The sequence below is a fragment of the Dendropsophus ebraccatus genome, chromosome 8 (genome assembly GCF_027789765.1).
Source record: "Dendropsophus ebraccatus isolate aDenEbr1 chromosome 8, aDenEbr1.pat, whole genome shotgun sequence".
Classification (NCBI taxonomy): domain Eukaryota; kingdom Metazoa; phylum Chordata; class Amphibia; order Anura; family Hylidae; genus Dendropsophus; species Dendropsophus ebraccatus.
In genome coordinates, this window is record NC_091461.1 from 110,440,568 (window position 1) to 110,461,024 (window position 20,457).

Below are 20,457 nucleotides of genomic sequence, written 5' to 3' on the forward strand. Positions count from 1 at the left end.
CCAGGTCCTCCCTCCCTCCTCTCTCTCATTTACTGCTCATTATCAGGAAATCTTGACTCTTTTACATCAGTCGAGCCCTGTGTAACCTATGGAGAGGGGAGGAGGGAGATTAGTCGCCAGCAGAGAGCAGAGAACAAAGGATTACACAGCGGGAACTGTGTGGAAGCTAGTATTCAGAGGTCAGTACTGACTTTAGAGAAGATAGCCGGTGATCTAGCTGTAAATTAACTCTTTATTGTCCTTTTTTTGGTTCCTCATCTCCCTCAACCCCTCTTCTCTCCATAAGAGAATCATGAAGACAGGGGGGAGAGCTTCAAACAGCTTTTTCATGATAAAAATGCATTTTTTCGGCTAATAAACCCAATTACAAAGTTTCTTAAAGAGAACCAATCACGAAAAAAACGTCCGTAAAGCTAAGGAAATGTGCTGGTACATCAGCCAGCACGCTTCCTAAACATCCCCTTGTACCCCCCCATAATCCCCTCTATTAGTCAGTATTCGTACTTTGATTAAGTCCCGCGCTGTATGTAAATCTCCGCCAAGTAGTCACGGTGGGCGGATTTAGTCATTGTCCTGGGCGGCAGGAAGCGCTTTAATCACGCCCACAGGGGCGTGATTGAAAGTCGTGTGTTCCACTTATGTCAGCCGGGGCCTGCTAAAATACACTGCGAAACCAAAAAAAAATTATATGCCCGGTGAAATTGAAAGAAAACCACAATTCTTTTTCTTTGGGGGGGGGGCCTCATTTTTACACCGTGTGTCCTATGGAAAAACTGACTTGTTATATATGTTCCACAAGTCGTTACGATTACAACAATATATAACATGTATAACTTTTCTTTTATCTGATGACCTGTAAAAAATTCAAACCATTGTTAACAAATATATGTTCCAATCGCTCCATTCCCAGGCTTATAACGCTTTTATCTTTTGGTCTATGGGGCTGTGTCAGGTGTCATTTTTTGCGCCATGATGTGTTCTTTCGATTGGTACCTTGATTGTGCATATGCAACTTTTTGATCGCTTTTTATTACAATTTTTCTGGATTTGATGCGACCAAAAATGCGCAATTTTGCACTTTGGGAATTTTTGGCGCTTACGCCATTTACTATGCGAGATCAGGAATGTGATTAATTAATAGTTCGGGTGTTTACAAACGCGGCGATAGCAAACATGTTTATTTATTTATTTTTATTTATTACATGGGAAAAGGGGGGTGATTCAAACTTTTATTAGGGGAGGGGGCTTTTTACTAATAAGAACACTTCTTATTTTCTTTTACACTTATACTAGAAGCCCCCCTGGGGTTAGGGTTATTCCCCCTGGAGGTAGGGTTATTCCTCCTGGGGTGAGGGTTATTCCCCCTGGGGTTAGGGTTATTTCCCCCTGGGGTTAGGGCTATTCCCCCTGGGGTTAGGGTTATTCCCCCTGGGATTAGGGCGATTGGACCGTGCCCGCTAATAGCCGTGGTCCCGGGCTACATGCGGCACCCTGGACCGCGGCGGTTCAGAGCGGGGTCGCCGCGCGGCCCCGCTCTGAACGCCCCCACCCGTGCGAGGACGTAAAGTTACGTCCTCGTGCGGGAAGGGGTTAAAATTGCCTGTACTATTGATTTCTGACACTTTAAGACTGTCACAGATATAGCGTGCTTCTCTGAATATAAGCCCTAAAATTATTTCAGTGGGGAAAATAAATAAATAAATAAATAAATAAATATATATAAAACGCCCTGCCTTATTATCGGAGAAACACAGTATGAAACAGACTGCGCCACTGTGATGACTCCGCTGCATTCCTAGAGTTAGTAAACATGGGTCATGGTGTACTTGTATGATTATATCTCTTATGTGTCCTAGCTCCCCCTAGTGATGATGATGATGACAACGCCTCAAGGTTTAACCAATGCCCTACAGCCAGGGAATGGGCACTACATATAAGGAGGGATAAGCACTGGGCACACTGCCACATCCAGCATCATGGAGCATCAGGAGAACAAGCAATGTCTCACACAGGGCTACCTGGAGGCTTTCAAGCACTTTGCCACTAAGGCTATCCATGCAGGGCAGGAACCTGAGCAATGGAAGTCTAGGGCAGTGGTGCCCCCCATCTCCCTATCCACCACCTTCAAACAGTATAGTCCAGGAGAGTTTGAGGTAAGTTTCAGGACAATGCACATTGCTAGAGGAGTCTATATCTATGAACCTATAGATATATCTGTATACTACAGGAGTCTATATCCACGCACCCATAGATATATCTGTATTATACTACTGGAGTCTATATCCCTGCACCCATAGATATATCTGTATATATAGGAGTCTATATCCCTGCACCCATAGATATATCTGTGTACTACAGGATTCTCTGTCCCTGCACCCATAGATATATCTGTATATATAGGAGTCCACATCCATGCACCCATCTATACGTTATAGGATTTTATATACATGCACCCCTTCAGATCCTACACCCATAGATATATCTGTACAGGACCGGATTCTATATCCCTGCACTCATAGATATATCTGTATACTACAGGAGTCTATATCCCTGCACCCATAGATATATCTGTACAGGACCGGATTCTATATCCCTGCACTCATAGATATATCTGTATACTACAGGAGTCTATATCCCTGCACCCATAGATATATCTGTACAGGACCGGATTCTATATCCCTGCACCCATAGATATATCTGTATACTACAGGAGTCTATATCCCTGCACCCATAGATATATCTGTACAGGACCGGATTCTATATCCCTGCACCCATAGATATATATCTCTATACTACAGGAGTCTATATCCCTGCACCCATAGATATATCTGTACAGGACCGGATTCTATATCCCTGCACTCATAGATATAGCTGTACACTACAGGATTCTCTGTCCCTGCACCCATAGATATATCTGTATATATAGGAGCCTATATCCATGCACCCATCTATACGCTATAGGATTTTATATACATGCACCCCTTTAGATCCTGTGCAATTTGTACTTATCAACACAAGTTCCGTATTGTTTCTATCTGCATTGAAATTCCCACCCACTGTTCCAGTGTTACATTATAACATTTTATATACTTGTACGTGATGTCACACATATGTAGAAGAGAGTGAGAGAGGGTCGAGGTTTTAGCAGGGAACTCTACCTAATGTTCTCTGATGGTGGTCGGTGAAGGGAATCTTGTGGTTCCTTTGGGACCAACCCTGATATTGCTGTCTGGGATTATGACAACATGGCTGGGACGCCCTTGACGTTGGTGTGGTACAGAGTCTAAACCAGACAACCGGGAGATGAGGAGGGGGGGTGATGCAACAGTAACTTCTTCACTGCTTAGGCCTTATTCCTACGTTCGGTGCGCACGTTGTATATACAGACGATGCGCAGTAGAACGGATTATCGGAACTCCCAGCATCATGTATCATTATGATGCCAGGAGCTTCGAAACAGTTTAAATCTTTGCAGTACTGTACTGACACAGCCGCACGGCTGTACAATCCAGGTACTTGGACAATACGGTTCTTTTAATGGCTGGTGGTCTACGATGGGTTACTGTGCTTGTGTGGAGAGGTGTTTGTAGCCGCCTGCAACTATGAGCATCACTAACCAGCGGGACGTCAGCCTTTCCCAACTCCAGTCATGGGAGTCTTCAGACAGGGTTGTAGGCCAGACGCCAACTAGGACGGTTCCTAGAAATATCCACAGGAGCTTTCTGACTAGTCATCTAGGCCGGGCCGGTAGCCAACTAGGAATAGTTCCTAGAAATATCTACGGGTACCTCTAATCCTTTTCTCTTGGTATCAGAGAATACACAGAGCACTTTTTACATTAAAAAGTACTAGTATATTAAATATCATACAGACTGTAGGCAGCTACCGTTCTAGTCCCAGCTACACACACTATCCTTTGGGACACTGCAATGGTATAGTGCTACAACATCATTCCCTATAGAGGACCATGGAGAGATATTACTGTATGAGTGCTCTGTGGGGTACTACAGATCCCAGCACACTGTAATCTATTAGGAACTTATAATTAGTGATGAGCAAATAGTGAAATATTCGAATATTCATTCGAATATCTCCCTGATATTCGACTATTTGATCGAATACTCGATCCTAAGTATTCGATTAATGAAAATCATCTATTCGACCACTTGGAGGTTCACCAAGTCCACAATGACACCTCAGGGAAAGGGGAGGGGGATTTGAACGCTCATCGTATATTTATTGAATATTCTGCGTACTATTTGATAATATTCGATACTATCGAATACCTTACTATTCGATCGAACAGTATTTGCTCATCACTACTTATAATGTATTTATTATTGTCCATTAATTCTGACGTCTTTGAAGATAAAGGTGCAAAGGGGACAGACTTCCAGATTGTATATTGATTGAAACCTTTGTATCCAGAATGTGCTGACAAAGATGGCTGTGCAAAGGTGGCCATAAACGTAACAGAAAGGTTGACTGAATCGGCTGGCATGGATGTTTATGGTAGTGTACCAACTCTGCTGAGTGTGCAGGTGGATTGGGCCACGGAACGGCCGGTCTCTCACGCCATGTGAACATAGCCTACATCTTAAAAAAAAGGCTTGTGAACAATGAAAGCTGGAATCTGATTGGTTGCTATGGGCAGCTGCGCCACTGTTCCTATGTATAAAGTTTTATAAATCTCCCTCCCAGCGTTCGGTGCTTGTGTAACACTATCCCCGCCATCATTAATAGTTAACAGCTGGGTTAATCTTATCTTGGAGGGTCAGACAAGTATAGCTTCTTGCACAGTAATGTGACCTCGGTTTTATCAAACCAGGTGAAACAAGTCTTTAAGGACAAGTTCACATGGCAACAGGCCATTGGTTTTATACGGCTGGATAACCCCCATATGTTATAAGGCACCATTTGATATTACCCAGCGCTATCTGTCATCCTAAAGAAATTTAAAGGCATGTTCCCATGTCAGCTAATATAGTTAGACTTGTAGAACTCATCAAGTTAAATATTTCTGCAGATACATTGATTTAGCAAACTTACCTCCTCCTCTTTATATGCCGCTCTTTTCCTCTCACTGATGACAGCTTGATGACTCTACTCTAAAAGCAGTGGTCTAGTAGGTATATATACATATATATATATATACTGTGTATACGAGTCTCAAAACATGGGAATAGCCAGATATCCCTCTCTCCAGAGAAGGAAGCCCATTGCCAAGGGGTGCCTCCTAGTGGGGAGAGCACCAAACCACCCTGATACGTAGTCCCTCAGGTCCTCACTCTGTTGCGAGCTTTGGGACCTAAATAAGGAAACACCAGGGTGGCCCCTGTAAGTCAAAGTCCTGCTCTACACTGACGAGGGGCAAATACCCCGAAACTGCAGTCTGTGGATGGATGCCTAACCTTGGTAACCCTTGTCTTATGTCGTTATACTCGCCACAGAGTTAGACTTTGACTTATACCTTATATATACACGGTATCTCTGTACATTTACTTTATAGCTATATATATACAGCAGCAACACCACTGCTTTTAGATATACACAAAAAGGCTCACTGGTGGATAAGACACAGTAACCCTGTATAGCTTTATAGGGCACAGAAATTTACCGCAACCCCGGGCGTCACTCCACCATACAACCAGAACAACCCACCAACAGAATGGATACACAACAAAAACTATGGGCATAAAGTCTGAATAATATCAAAATTTATTTTCCATGATGCATAACATAACATGATTAAAAATCAAATATTATGTAAAAAATGTATATATACTTTTAAAATAACCACACAATAATAAAATTACATATAAAAAATGACCCACATGAATAATTAACCAGATTGCGAGTGTTAAAAAGTGTCTACTACACTGTCAGAGAAATGTAAACATAGCCACCATATTAGTAAAAGGACTATATATTTATCGACAGACAAAACAAAGTCTCTATAGTATTTACCACTCACCCATATTAACTATGTGGGTCACCACTGTCCCTACGATCGTTTTGCCAATCCCGGCTTCCTCAGGGAACATCCCCTTCTCTCTCCCCTTCTCCCTTATATGTGGTAGACTCATAATTGCTTAATTTCACTTCCGGGTTTAGCGGCGCGCCAGACCGGAAGTCGAGTCCGCGTCACTTCCGGGTCAGCGGCTCACCCCACGTTCGCATGGCCGCGATGTCTGACGTCACAGACATGCGCACGGAGGGAATTGAGGCCTCCCGGAAGCGATTTCAGCGTCAACAACCCGTCGGGCGCGCTGACCCTTCAGCAAAGGAGTCCCAGATTTAACCCAATACTCCCTGGGGCAGCGGTGGCCTGATAGTATGCTAAGATATTTATCCCTAATAAAATAATGTAGAAATTATGACTCAACCGTGATCATTGATAAATACAAAATATAACTATAAATGAATGAGTGTAATTTATAATAAAAATCGTATATATATATATATATATATATATATATATATATAATTCATAATCTATTGTGAATACATAATCAAAATAAGGGGTGAATGCAAAGTGCCAATAATAGATTGATAAAATAGATGATGTGGTGACAAAATAATTTCTAAATACATATAAAACGCAACTAGTGAAAAACGTGCTATGACTGAAAAGCGCATGATGTGAATAGTGTTAAAAAACATTTTCTCTATTAATTAATTTATTTACATATTATTTATATTATCCATCAATAATGCAATCCTATAATCCCAATAACATAATCAGGTCCACAGAAAGTTATTTAATTAGCATAGTCGATCCATCCCAAATTCCGGATATCTTGAAGTCCCACACCCTATAATAGGCAGAAAAACCTATCATAACAGAGAGAAATAAAGTACAGAAAAAGGAGAAGGGGGAAGAAAAAGAAGAAACATTAGTACCAAAATAAGTCACAGAAAGACTACGGGTTCATAGAAATGGAACAAAGCTGCAATTCTCATTGAGCCCAGCCGGAGCCACTGTACCTAATAATGTTATCCAGCGGCATTCCTTCTGGGCCAAGATCTTCCTCACATTGCCACCTCTAATTCCGACCTTGACCTTTTCAATCCCTCTCACTTGGAAACTTTTTGGGTCACTTCCATGGAACATTTTGAAGTGACGGGTAATTGTTTTTAGGGTATCCACATCTTCCACATCTTTGGCTGCCACTATGCCCCTTACATGTTCTCTTACCCTGACTTTTAATTCACGTGCGGTTAAGCCCACGTATATTTTACCACAACCACAAGTGGCATAGTATACCACATGTGTACTATTACAGGACACATAGTCCCGAATAGTATATTCTCTTGTACCATCTGCAGTTTGAAATGTCCCTACCTTAGAGATATTAGGGCATGCCACACAATTCCCACATGGGGAACACCCCATTCATGGGTGTACATGTCCAAATGAAAGAAGGGGGTGTTCCCTGAGGAAGCCGGGATTGGCGAAACGATCGTAGGGACAGTCGTGACCCACATAGTTAATATGGGTGAGTGGTAAATACTATAGAGACTTTGTTTTGTCTGTAGATAATTATATAGTCCTTTTACTAATATGGTGGCTATGTTTACATATCTCTGACACTGTAGTAGACACTTTTTAACACTCGCAATCTGGTTAATTATTCATGTGGGTCATTTTTTATATGTAATTTTATTATTGTGTGGTTATTTTAAAAGTATATATACATTTTTTACGTAATATTTGATTTTTAATCATGTTATGTTATGCATCATGGAAAATAAATTTTGACATTATTCAGACTTTATGCCCATTTGTTGTGTATCCACCACTGCTTTTAGAGCAGAGTGGTGGCTGGTATCCTAGACAATTAGCTGCTGGCAATGGGAGGAAAAGAGCAGCATATCAGGAGAAGGAGGTAAGTTTGCTAAATGAACCTATCTGCAGAAATATTTACTATGTAACTAAATGAGCTGAGATAGCCCCATCCCCATTAAGACGAATCGACACATCTATTGTTGTGCTGTACAGGATAGCACAAAAGTCTATGTCATCCTTTCCAGTTGAAGGGGTTGTGCAGGCTTAGAAAAACATGGCCGCTTTCTACCAGAAACAGTGCCCCTCTTGTCCTCAGTTTAGGTGTGTGTTACAGCTCAGTTCCATTGAAGTGAATGGAGCTGAGTTGCCATAACAAACACAACCAAAGGATAAGGGTGGCGCTGTTTTTTTTTTTTAAATAAACTCCTAAAAATAGAGTGCAATGAGAATTATACAAAGCTGATTTATCTGTTAAAGCACACATCCCATGGGCGATGGGTTTGTATTTGAACATAGTGTTAGGAATTATCTCAACAAGACAATTCCATTGAAGAGAGACTCCATGGTGATCAGCTGATCCCTGCAGCTCCGGATCCTAAAACTTCTGCAATCTGCGGATGTGACTGGTGAAAGCTGTGGCTGACATCACAAGTATTACATGGCTTCAATTCAGATGAATAAGTGACCATGTAATACAGGCCAGGCCAATTCCAGATCAGTAGACACTTCCTCTCTGATGAATAAAGCATATGGACATGGGTGGTTGTAGTTGTGAGACGCCTGTAATGCTAACTCTATAGCCGCTGACTATAAAGTGATGATCAAGAATTCATTAAAGATTATATCCCGGCTCTTATAGCTGCACGCGGCAGTAAAGCCTTTCATTACATGATATACAATGAGTAACTAGAGACATTAATCTGATTATTCAACACTAAAGGAGAAGTCCGACCAGACCCATTTTTTTAGCAGGTGCTGGAAAAGAGGAGCATAAAAGAAATAACATGTTCTTACCTCCCCCACTCCAGTGCTGGTGGCTGCATCTTGCCACTCTGGTCCCCGGCCATTTCTGGTCTAAGCGGGGACTCGGGTCGTGACGTGTGAGGTCTGCTCAGCCAGTCAGTGGCCATAGTGGGGTCCCGCCTCAACTGCTGACTGGCTGAGCAGACCTCACAAGTCACAACCTGGTCCCCGCTCAGTCCAAGAGGCGGTAGAGGACCAGAACGGCGGGATGCTGCCACCGGTGCTGCAGATGTACATCCCTGCTGCGAGTTTCTTTGCTAATGAAAGTATAGGGCTGGGATCTGCAGCGAGTCTCGCTGCAAAAACGCAGCAAGGAGACTCGCTGCAGATCCGGCAAGTGGGTTTGAACCCTAAAATAAGTATAAATGAGTCAATAATGTGCCTAATCGACAGATTGTTGTGGCCAGGGAAAGGACTGTGTAGCTTATGATCACTCTTTTAAGAATTGCCTTCCCAGCTGCACCTCACCAATAGCTAGGGGGCGCCTCACTGGGTTAAACCAATAGGAATATTTCTTTACATTCATATATTTATTTTATCTTTTAGGGTTACGAGTACAGCCGCTGTGGAAACCCGACGAGGTACTGTCTGGAGAAAGCCGTTGCCGCCCTTGATGGTGCCAAATACTGTAAGATTTCAGATCTATTCTACCTCTGATGATAGAACGTAAAGAATACATTTGTATTATATGTACTTGGCGGGTTCCCGTTACTACTACTACTTTGTTCTTTGTGTCCAGGTGTGGCCTTTTCATCCGGCCTGTCTGCGATACTTAATGTTGCTCACCTTCTGGATGCTGGAGACCACATCATCTGTAATTGTGATGTGTATGGAGGTAAGATCCCGATCACTGATCTGATGAACAAAGCAAGCTAGCAACTATATGCAGGATGCTTCCCAGTGCTGTATGTCAACTTACAAGTACTCATTAGAGTGATCTGCAGACAAGTATCTAGGGGGACATTTATGAAGGCTGCAGCACTGGTGTACACCAGGGAGAAGGCACAAATTTGCCCCTTCCCCCTGGCCTACGCCAGCCGTATCCCCCACTCGCTCGATGCTCACAGGCATAGCAGAAATCTACACCTCCTTAGGAGCAGTTGTAGATGTCTGCATCCGCTGTACAGCAGGCACAGGTCTGGCTGGTTTCACTAAGAGGCGTGTGCAATTCGGGGTGGGGCCTAATTTAAGACTGGCGTACAAGTACGCTGGTTTTCATTACTGTCACCCCTCATCTGTGGTATCTCACCATGGGTGTTTCTAGTCTGACACCTGTAGCAAAAGCCCTGTACTCTAGAGTAAAGTGGTGATGAGGTCGTATATGAGTTTCGCCACCAGATGTCACTATGTGTAACTTTGTATGTATTGCACAGCTGTAGTCACTATAGGGTTACTGTTTTGTTATGTGATTCTGTGAACCAATAGGAGATGCTCTCTCTTTTTTACCTATGTCTATCTCTCTCTTCTCCACCACTCACAGGGACTCTTACACACCCTGTAGGAAGTAGTCACTTGGGGAGAGGAAGTGTAGTGTTACTTAGTCAGTTTCCCTCTGATTCTCTGAGGAGTAGGACACACATATCAAGCATTCCTGCTGAACTTAGCCAAACCCTGGCTCTGCTAGGTACCATGTCCGAGACAGACCAGCTGGGTAGTGGACAGACACAAGTGTATGGAGAACACAGAGACTTTCTTTTCACAAGCCATAACTACAGAAACTTTGCAGTGCTAAGTTACTAAAGGAGGACAAGTCAGAGATCACCCTAGCCCATCCCGAGAACCTCTCTCAACAGAGTAGGGCAGTATCCTAGACAGAGGAACTGACCTGGATAGAGCAAAGCAACTGTAACCAAGGTCTACGTAATCTATCTCGCAGCACAGGTGTGGACACTTAGCTACTCTCAGGTAACCAAGATTGGGGCTTGTGTCACCCTCATAGTACAGGTAACCCGACACTGCAGGGCAGAAGGTGCTTTTAGCAACTGTAAAGAAGTAAAGAGAAGAGTATTCTCTTCTCAAGTATTCTTCTTTAAGTATTTCTTCTCTCAAGTTCCAGCAGAGCACATTACTACACTCGGTTGGGGCTCTCCGGACAAACTTCTCTAAACTTTTTTACTCTTCTCAACGCTAAACTGAACCAGCACTGCTACTCTGTCTAAGCACTTAAGCATCTCTCAGCACAGTCAGTGATCTCAAGTCTTTATCACAGAAGTCACTTATTGGACAGCTATTCTTTATTGGAAGAGACTTTCAGTAAAACCACTTTATTTATTCTACTGGGACTCAGTGATTATTGCACCAGCACCTACACACACCGGCTAAACCATCCTTGGGTTACTCTCCACTTTCTGTGGGTGGCAGGTCCGACAATCGACAATAAACAATCCTTAGTGAAGAGGAAACAATAGTGTAGCTTGCGAGCGGGTCTGTTGGGTAATTCCAATTTAAAGGAGAAGTCCGGCTGATTAAAAAAGCCAGCAACCTGCAGGGGCGGGGGGGAAATTTATTGATACAAGTACAAACTTACCTTTCCCAGTGCCCGCAGTGAGTGGCAGGACTAGTCGCCGGAAACCCGCCAGGCTCTGGGATCTCCAGAGCTGACACTTCCTGACCTGGCTGATGGACTGGCCACTCCAGTCACTGATTGGCTGAGTGGCCAGTCCATCAGCCGGGACAGTCTTTTTCCCCCGAGTCATGACAACTCCTTCCGATGGGGGGTGGAGAGGTAAGTTAGTACTTGTAATGTCCCCCCCGCCCCTGCAGACTGACGACTTTTATTGCCAGACTTCTCCTTTAAGAGAGTTAGGGTTTCATCTTTGTATACTGAGGCTTGGCACCAACATGTTACCTGGTAGAAGCCGACCTTGGAGTTAACGGAAAAAAGGACCCTGTGAAAGCAGAAGGGCCAAATTAGCATGAAATGCAACTTCTCCAACCCCTGGCTAGAACTGACTTGGGACACACTGCAGAATACAGGACTTGACTGCAGACTAAAAACTTGATGACCCTCTCAGTGTGGATGTGCAGGATCCCTGTAGTGGCACCTCTGGTGTTTAGCAATCTAGCAATCCATACTTAGGTAGGTATACTGGAAACTGGAAGACACCAGCTTAGGAAGAGGCCGGTGGCCAAACTCCTGGGAGAAGACTCTCTGGTGAAGGAACTTGCTGATCCAGACCCAGGACAAGAAAAGAGGAGAAACCCCCTCAGGCCTGCACTAACCATTAGTAAGTACTACAGGGACAGTTACCCATTAGTAAGGGCACCCATTGGCTGGGGAGAATGTGGAGACTGAGCTAAGGCCCTGATAGGCAAAGAGAGGGGAGGAAACCTGAGACAGACCGGCTCCACAAGCAGATGGCAGACAGTGCCGCCCCACATGTATATATATATATATATATATATATATATATATATATATACACAACTTTAGCAGCACTAAAAGCAGGGTTGTAGGACACTACAATATGACCCTTCACAGTAGAATTTGCTTTTCCCATCAGGTACAAACAAATATTTTAGAAAACTTGCAACAAAAATGGGGCTGAAGGTGACGTTTGTAAACTGCTGTGATCTGAAAAATGTGGAAGCTGCAATCACCCCAGACACCAAGGTGAGTGATGTGCATGTACTGTATGTGGTGCATGTACTGTATGTACTGTATATACTGTATGTAGTGTATGTACTGTATGTAGTGTATATACTCTACATAGTGTATGTAATGCATGTACTGTATATACTGTATGTAGTGTATGTACTGTATGTAGTGTATATACTCTACGTAGTGTATGTACTGTATGTACTATATATACTGTATGTACTGTATATACTGTATGTAGTGTATATACTGGATGTAGTGACTCAGGAATCCACGCCACATCCGGCCTCAGTCCAGGATGATGTGCAGTCAATGGATGATGGAGATAGAGACAATCCAGCAATCATAGTTCTGGTCCTCCTTGCAGCATAGTTGAGTCTTGTAATAGGTTTGCTGAACGAGCACGATCTATGAGATTGGCTCCCATTTAGAGCATGCATCAGCCTGTGTCATAGGACCCATATTGCTACTGATTCATGGCAGGGCACATTGCTCCTGACCTCACGGTATTGTTTAGGGTGGGACAGCGATTGGCATCAGGCGTATCGAATAGCGGGCGCACAAAACTGACTGCAGACAATGTAAAGTATGGCTACGGCCGCAATTTACATTGTTGGCTATAGTAAATCGGAATGTGGGCACACCTGTATGGGCCGCATTCCAATTAAAAAGGAATGAAGTTAATCAGTCCGGTACTGCAGTAACGGCCAGGATGAACTTCACTGACAGCGGCCGTTCTGTGACACGGCTGTGTCATAGAACAGCCACTTTCATACATAGTGTGAATCTGGCCTAAAGATGTTTATTGTGGATTTGACTTTATCAGAAATATATTCTCTTTCCCCTCAAGCTTGTATGGATCGAAACCCCAACAAACCCAACTCTAGTGGTTGTAGATATACAAGGTTGTGCCGACATCGTTCACAAGCATCAAGGGATCCTCCTGGCTGTGGATAACACCTTCATGTCCGCCTATTACCAGGTGAGGATGATCACTGTGGATACATCTGTACTTCATTTCTATCTTTAGGAAATCTGATGAAGGGAAGGATGACGGCAGCAGCAAGAGAAGAGTTTTATGTGATTTATTTAGCACATAGTAGTTGCAAGTGACACTTTTTTTTCTTCTTTAGCGGCCACTGTCTCTAGGAGCAGATATCTGTATGTGTTCAGCAACCAAGTATATGAATGGTAAGCGAGCCCCCTGTAGGACAAATAGGATAATAAATTGGACAATGAGGGGTCAGTCTGGGTTTCTTCAGTTAAGGGGGTACTTTGGCAAAAAGAAAAATATCTTCTTTCTAATCAACTGGTGTCACAAAGTTATACAGATTTGTAATTTACTTTTATCTAAAAAATCTACAGACTTCTAGTACTTATCAGCTGCTGTATGTCCTGCAGGAAGGGGTGTATTCTCTCCAATCTGACACAGTGCTCTCTGCTGCCACCTCTGTCCATGTCAGGAACTGTCCAGAGCAGCAGCAAATCCCCATAGAAAAAAACCTCTCCTGCTCTGGACAGTTCCTGACATGGACAGAGGTGGCAGCAGAGAGCACTGGAGTCAGACTGGAAAGAATACACCACTTCCTGCAGAACATACAACAGCTAATAAGTACTGGAATACTGGATGTTTTTAAAAAGAAGTAATTTACAAATGTATATAGCTTTCTGAAACCAGATGATTTAAATGAGAAAGATTTTTGCCAGAGTACCCCCTTAAGGGCTTAAAAAATTAGACCCCCCCCCTTTCATCTAAATACTCTTACTTCTATACAGATAATAATGCATTAGCCTTAATAACATCTTTGCTCTTGGCGTTTCAGGCCACACTGATGTCCTCATGGGATTAGTTTCTGTAAACTGCGACAAACTGTATGAAAAGTTACGGCTTCTTCAGAGCGGTGAGTGAAGACTCAATGAACAGTTTTAGTTCTCAAAATTCTGGTTTTATCATTGTTGTTTTCTCAGATAACTGCAGCTCATGGAGGATTCCACTGGGGGGAGCTAGAGGTTAAAATCCACTTGTACTGAGGTTGTGTAGATTTTGGTGCAGATTTGTTGTTTATGCAAATAAAAAGTAAAGAAAAAGATGATGGGATATTTGTTACAGATATAGCGAGCGCCAACGCACTGTGGCTGTTGCACAATTTATTCTGAGTCACCCTATGCAATGCAGCGCCACAAAAAGTATGCAGTACCCCTATAGTTAGGGCCCTATTCCACCGGACGATTATCGTTCGCATAATCGTTAACGATTAACGATCTCAAACGACCGCTATTGCGAAAGACCTGAATACGTTCACTCATTTCCATGGAGCGATAATTGTTACTTATGATCGTATTTGCGATTGTTTTTCCTCTGTTATTTCTTCGCTATTGCGTTCGTATCTACTGCGAACGACCAACCAACGTCTTATTCAATGTAAACGATTTGCGAACGTTTTGGGAACGAGCAACGATAAAAATAGGTCCAGGTCTTATAAAGTGATCAACGATTTCTCGTTCGGTCGTTTATCGTTTACTGCATTTCAACCGAACGATTATCGTTTAGATTCAAACGATTTAACGATAATCTGAACAATAATCGGCCGGTGGAATAGGGCCCTTAGGGTGGGTTCACTCTACGGAATACGCACGGATAAGTTCCGGCGGATTCCATTGCTCGTACCCGTTCATGGCGTCTCTATAGACACCATTCTATGGCCGGGCTAATTCCGCCGTCCGCCAAAAAATATTGACATGTCAGTTCTTTTATCGGAAGGCAGAATCAGCGCAGATTCCGTAGTGTGAACCCACCCTTATGGTTGCATCCCTAAGTTTTCAAATAGTCTGAACATCATGCTATTACGTTGGGTCCACTAAAGGATACCTAAATTTTTTCTAAACTTTTGGTAATTGCTGAGGGTCCAAATGCTCTAAAACGTAGAGGTTCTCAGTCGGGGGTTGTGCCCCTTTCTCTAGTTTCCTTAGGTTTTTTTTAGGATGCAGTGTATGGGTAAAATGTCCTATGAATCTGTAAACCACAAATTAAAGTGAGATGATCAGAAATACAGGGGCACAATGCTCTTCTGAATTTTCAATTCTTTCCTTTTATGGGATTAGTGGAGCCAAAAGTATAGAATGAGAGTAGAATATAGCAGTAGGTGCTGGACAGAATCATTTACAGCCAATGAATAGAACATGCTGTCCCTCAATCTGCAGGCTGAGGTGAGATGCTCATCTTGCCTCATGGTACATTTATGCACCTATTATGCCTGGTTGACTGTATCATTTGGAGCACCATCCAAGAGCTGTCTGCTATATCACAGAGCTGTAAGGACTTCCTATAAGCTCTATGCATACAGTTCTGCCATGTGTATGAGGTCTTGCTGTACAGTACAATATCTGGGGCTTTACACAGTTAGGCTATGCTCACACTACGTAAGAGACCGGCAGTTCCGTGACCCCGGCCTGGTCACGGAATGGTCGGTCTCTGGCCGGATCATCTTGGCCGTAATTAAGTACCGGCCGGATGATCTTTCCGGCCGCAGAGCTCTGATGCGGGCGCAAAGGCGCGCGCCCACATCAGAGCTTCCCATAGCGCGCAGTGAGCTGCTCGCTTCAATGTGTGAACTGACAGGTCTTTCTGCAGCCGGAATTCACTGAATTCACCGTATGGGATCCCGGCCGGGATCCCATAAAGAAACAGGCATTGTTCCACCGCGCCAAAAGTACGGCCGTTGTTGCCATCGGCTATGTTCACACAACGTCAAAAATGGAGAAAAAACGTCCGTTTTTGCAGCAATTTAACTGACTTCAATGCAATTGCATTGAAGTCAATGGGAAGACGGACGTCCTATGCACACAATGCATTGAAAATCTGACGTTTTTGCCGCGGACATCAAAATAATGAACATGAACATTATTTTCTGACGTTTTTTGAAAATAGAGGACGTTTTTTATTAGTGGTTTACACACAGTTGTTCTATTGTCACCGTTCTTTCTCCGTTTTTACTATTAAATTCAATGGATTTTTCAATTAAGCCACAACCAAAGGCCAATTAGTAACCCCAAACTAAAATAATGTGCAAACACCCGTTATTGCACTAAGGGGATGCCAGGCTTAGAAAAATGTCCGTTATTTTAGACTCAAAAAAACATTGTGTGAACATAGCCTTATGGTGGAAAATACCTGCCTGGATGTTGAGATATTATGAAGATTATTTTGCTCCAGATTTCTATTAGAAATTTTCTTTTATTATGCAGATATTGGCGCCGTCCCATCCCCATTTGAGTGCTACCTCTGCAACCGCGGACTGAAGACCTTACCTCTCAGAATGAGGCAGCACTTCCATAATGGTCTGGCTGTGGCCATGTATCTGGAGCGGGATCCTCGTGTCGAAAAAGTTCTGTTTCCAGGTAAAAAACATAAGAATTATTAGAAAGGATGCAGTTCAGTGTTTGTGGATTAGCCGGTAGGCCTAGTCTTGTAGAATGGGTCAGACACTGAATTACAGGTTAGCTACCTAGAGTTAGAGATAAGATAATTTGTATAACTTTGCATTGCCCATAAGACTTACAGACTGGCAGAATCTCCCCAAAGTACCCTCCAAGTAGTAATGGCCAAATTAGATTGAAAGAACAAAGTATATGTGCAATTGTCATAGTTTAAAGGGATTATCCTGCATTAGAAAAACAATTAAGCTCCATTAACTTTAATGGAACTGAGTTGCAAAACCTGAACTTAAACTGGAGACAAGAGCCATGCTGTCTCTATACAAAAGTGGCCATGTTTTTCTGCCCTGGATCACCCCTTTAAGGGTTCATACATCAGCTACAGACATAGCACCCTAATGTGTTTATATTACAGACTAGTCTCTCATCCCATGTGCTGCTGTATGGTACCACAATATCTCTCTTATATACTGTGATCCTCTTGTTGCAGGGCTGCCATCTCACCCACAGTATGAGCTCACCAAGCGTCAGTGCACCGGAGTGCCAGGGATGGTCTCCTTCTACATTAAAGGCAATTTTGAACATGTAAAGATTTTTTTCAAGAGCTTAAAGGTAAATAACCGTAGATTTCTATAGATTTGCTATATACTGCACCCTCAGAGGAAGCTTAAAGGGGTAGTGCGGCGGTAAGCAATTATTCACCAAATTACACACATTACAAAGTTATACAACTTTGTAATGTATGTTATGTTAGTGAATGGCCCCCTTCCCGGTGTTTCCCCCCACCACGGAAGTGTAGTGCTCTATACTCACCTGATTTGTGTCGACCCCTGTCCGCCATCTTGTAACAATGATGTCATCTTCGGGCGGCTGGCCGAACCGCTCCAACCGTCCCTCGTGCCGGCCCTCCTCTGCCGCATCATCAGCTGCTCAGCCGCGATTGGCTGACCATAACTGTGCACAGCCAATCGCAGCTGAGCAACTGATAACTTTGTAATGTTTGTTATTTAGTGAATAATTGCTTACCGCCGCACTATCCCTTTAAAGGGATTAGAAAAGTCAGTCTGCTATAGTTATATGTAGAAACAGAGTAGTAATGGACTCTTGTCTTGTGGTTACTATGTTGCGGCATCCTATAGCTCTTGGAATATGTGCATTGACTGGACTATGAAACACAACAGGCAAAAAGTGGAAAAATTCTGAACTCAGATTTTTCCTGTCCCCAGGTGTTTGCACTCGCTGACAGTCTTGGAGGATATGACAGTCTGGCTGCACATCCGTGAGTATGCTTCGGGGGTATTATAATTTTTGAACATCATGGGCTCCATCTTGATGAAGAATCTGGAAAAAGGGGCTCCTACTTATTCTATTTGTCAATTCTTTGAGCTGATTTTGCTTAGTGTGAACAGGCCCTAAGGCCTCCCTGTCATAATTAGAGTCTATGGGAGGCTCACACGCCTCCTCTTTCCGCGCCAGTTTTGCTCCGTGTGCACGGAGCCTTAGGAGTTAAGAGGCACTGTCGCCCCCAAAAATGATCAAATTCTGTTGATTTTGCTCAGTGTGAACAGGCCCTAATGACTGATTAACCCTTTAACAGCAGCCATTAATAGGTTCACTTACTAAAATTTGGTCTAGATGGCAGCACACACAGTTCTGGGTCAGTGTCTGGCTTTTACTGGCTTCCCAATCTATCTACACACAGTTCTAATATTAGTGCAAGTTATGGTCCCCCAACCTGTGGCTTTCCAGATGCTCAAAAACTACAATTCCCATCATGCCCTGTGCAGATTTTTGTATCCTTATCCCATTGCCAGCAGTTTAGGACTTTGGTGCTAGGTCCCTCTCAGCAGATACAGAATACTGTCCTGGGAAGCGGACAGATGGGCTTGTCTCGTTTCCTACTGTGTAATACTCTGCCTGTGTAATACTCTGCCTGTTCCCTCCCCTGTAGAGTGATCATGACTCACGCCTCAGTGCCGGAGGAGGACCGCACTCTCCAGAACATCACCGACACCCTCATTCGCCTCTCTGTAGGCCTGGAGGACGCAGAAGACATTATAGAGGACCTGGACCAAGCATTGCAGGTTGCGGTGAGTACTCCCGGGTCCATAAATCCAAAAACAAGTTATTAAAGGGAAATTACACTGAAAGGTATCTACAATGATCTACATGTCTACACAGAGAGGGAGAGCCAGTTTCTCACACCATTTTCTTCTTGTGCATCGGCCCGATCAATGTACTGGAAGTGCCCCCAATGTAATGATATCCCCTCCCCTTGCCGGCGTGCCTCTATTAGAATCAAACATGGCCACGTCACCGAGGGGAGGGGATATCGTTACGCTGGGGGTACCTACAGTACATAGGGCGGACAAAGTACCCATGAAGAAAACGGCACCGATCATGGGAAATGGGCGGCATTTAATAATCCACCGGGATCCCTGCGCCAGTGCCAACAACGTAGTGAAAGACTATGTATACAAGACTATGTATACCACATTCAGTGCGTACATTTGGTAAATATGTTAAGGGAGATCCTAGCACATATACCAGACATAGCCATAGCCCCCCCCCCCAATCACCCTAAAGGCGATCACCCTCCATTGGGTGGCATGCACTGGCGTACCTTTATTTACATTACTTATTGCCGTTATGCGACCAATAATCTCCTTTCTGTTTTCTTCCTTTTAGCACCCGGATCTGACAAACCCGACCAAGGTGGAGGATCTGCTGCGGAATCTGAAAATCAGCGAGTGAATATCAATCTAGTAACTAATCCCTCACAAATATTTTCCGATTATTGCAGATAAAATTCTGAGACAATTCCCTTATGTCCTACATGAGGCCTTTTTTGAGATACCAATTGCACTTTGTAACAACACCCTCAATATTCTGTAAAATATGCTGCAATACGAGCAATGAAGATAGCAGCGTGGAGCACCGAGTATGGAAATGGCCCAACTCCTAAGCCTTTCTATACCTTCTTACTGACACTGTGACGTAACATTTATGTACACGATGTGTCGTTAATAGGTTAATATCTGATTTATTCATGGTGACTTGTCAGATGGGCGCTTACTACTGTAATTAAATTGTGATCTTTTGATTCTGTGATCCTTATACTCCAGAGCTGCACTCACTATTCTGCTGGTGGGGTCACTGTGTACATACATTACATTACTTATCCTGTACTGATCCTTAGTTACATCCTGTATTATACTTCAGAGCTGCACTCATTATTCTGCATGTGGAGTCACTGTGTTTATATGTGGTGATGGCCCGCTGTGAAGCGCGACTGGTCACTAGCCAGGTGGTGAAGTGTGCTAGTGGTTGGTCGAGGCACAGCTCAGCCAGGTGTTATGTTGTTGTGATGCCAGTGCTGGTTGGGCACACAGGTATGCTGGCACACCTACTTTTTTTTTAGTGGGCTGGCTATACCTTTTCCCCTGTGGACAGTGACCTGCCGTGCCGTTTTGGGGTCCCTTGGGCAATTGTCATGGTGGTCTGGAGTGGAGTAGTGACCCACCCGGACTACTGGCACTGCCACCCACAGAAAGGGGAGATAACCCAAGGAAGCTGTGATTAGCTGTGATTAGCTGTGAGTCCCGTTAAAATA

General features: G+C 43.5%; 1 protein-coding gene across 1 annotated transcript; it reads left to right on the top strand.

Moving 5' to 3' along the window:
- Positions 1 to 1,975: 1,975 nt before the first annotated feature.
- On the top strand, positions 1,976 to 20,027 carry LOC138798826 (cystathionine gamma-lyase-like). Its single transcript, XM_069979435.1, has 12 exons — positions 1,976 to 2,153; positions 9,359 to 9,440; positions 9,552 to 9,647; positions 12,316 to 12,425; positions 13,261 to 13,392; positions 13,544 to 13,601; positions 14,234 to 14,311; positions 16,656 to 16,808; positions 17,335 to 17,456; positions 18,071 to 18,123; positions 18,796 to 18,934; positions 19,533 to 20,027. The coding sequence occupies exons 1-12, from the start codon at positions 1,977 to 1,979 to the stop codon at positions 19,596 to 19,598; spliced, it is 1,266 nt and encodes a 421-aa protein (XP_069835536.1). The 5' UTR covers position 1,976; the 3' UTR covers positions 19,599 to 20,027.
- The last annotated feature ends 430 nt before the right edge of the window (positions 20,028 to 20,457 follow it).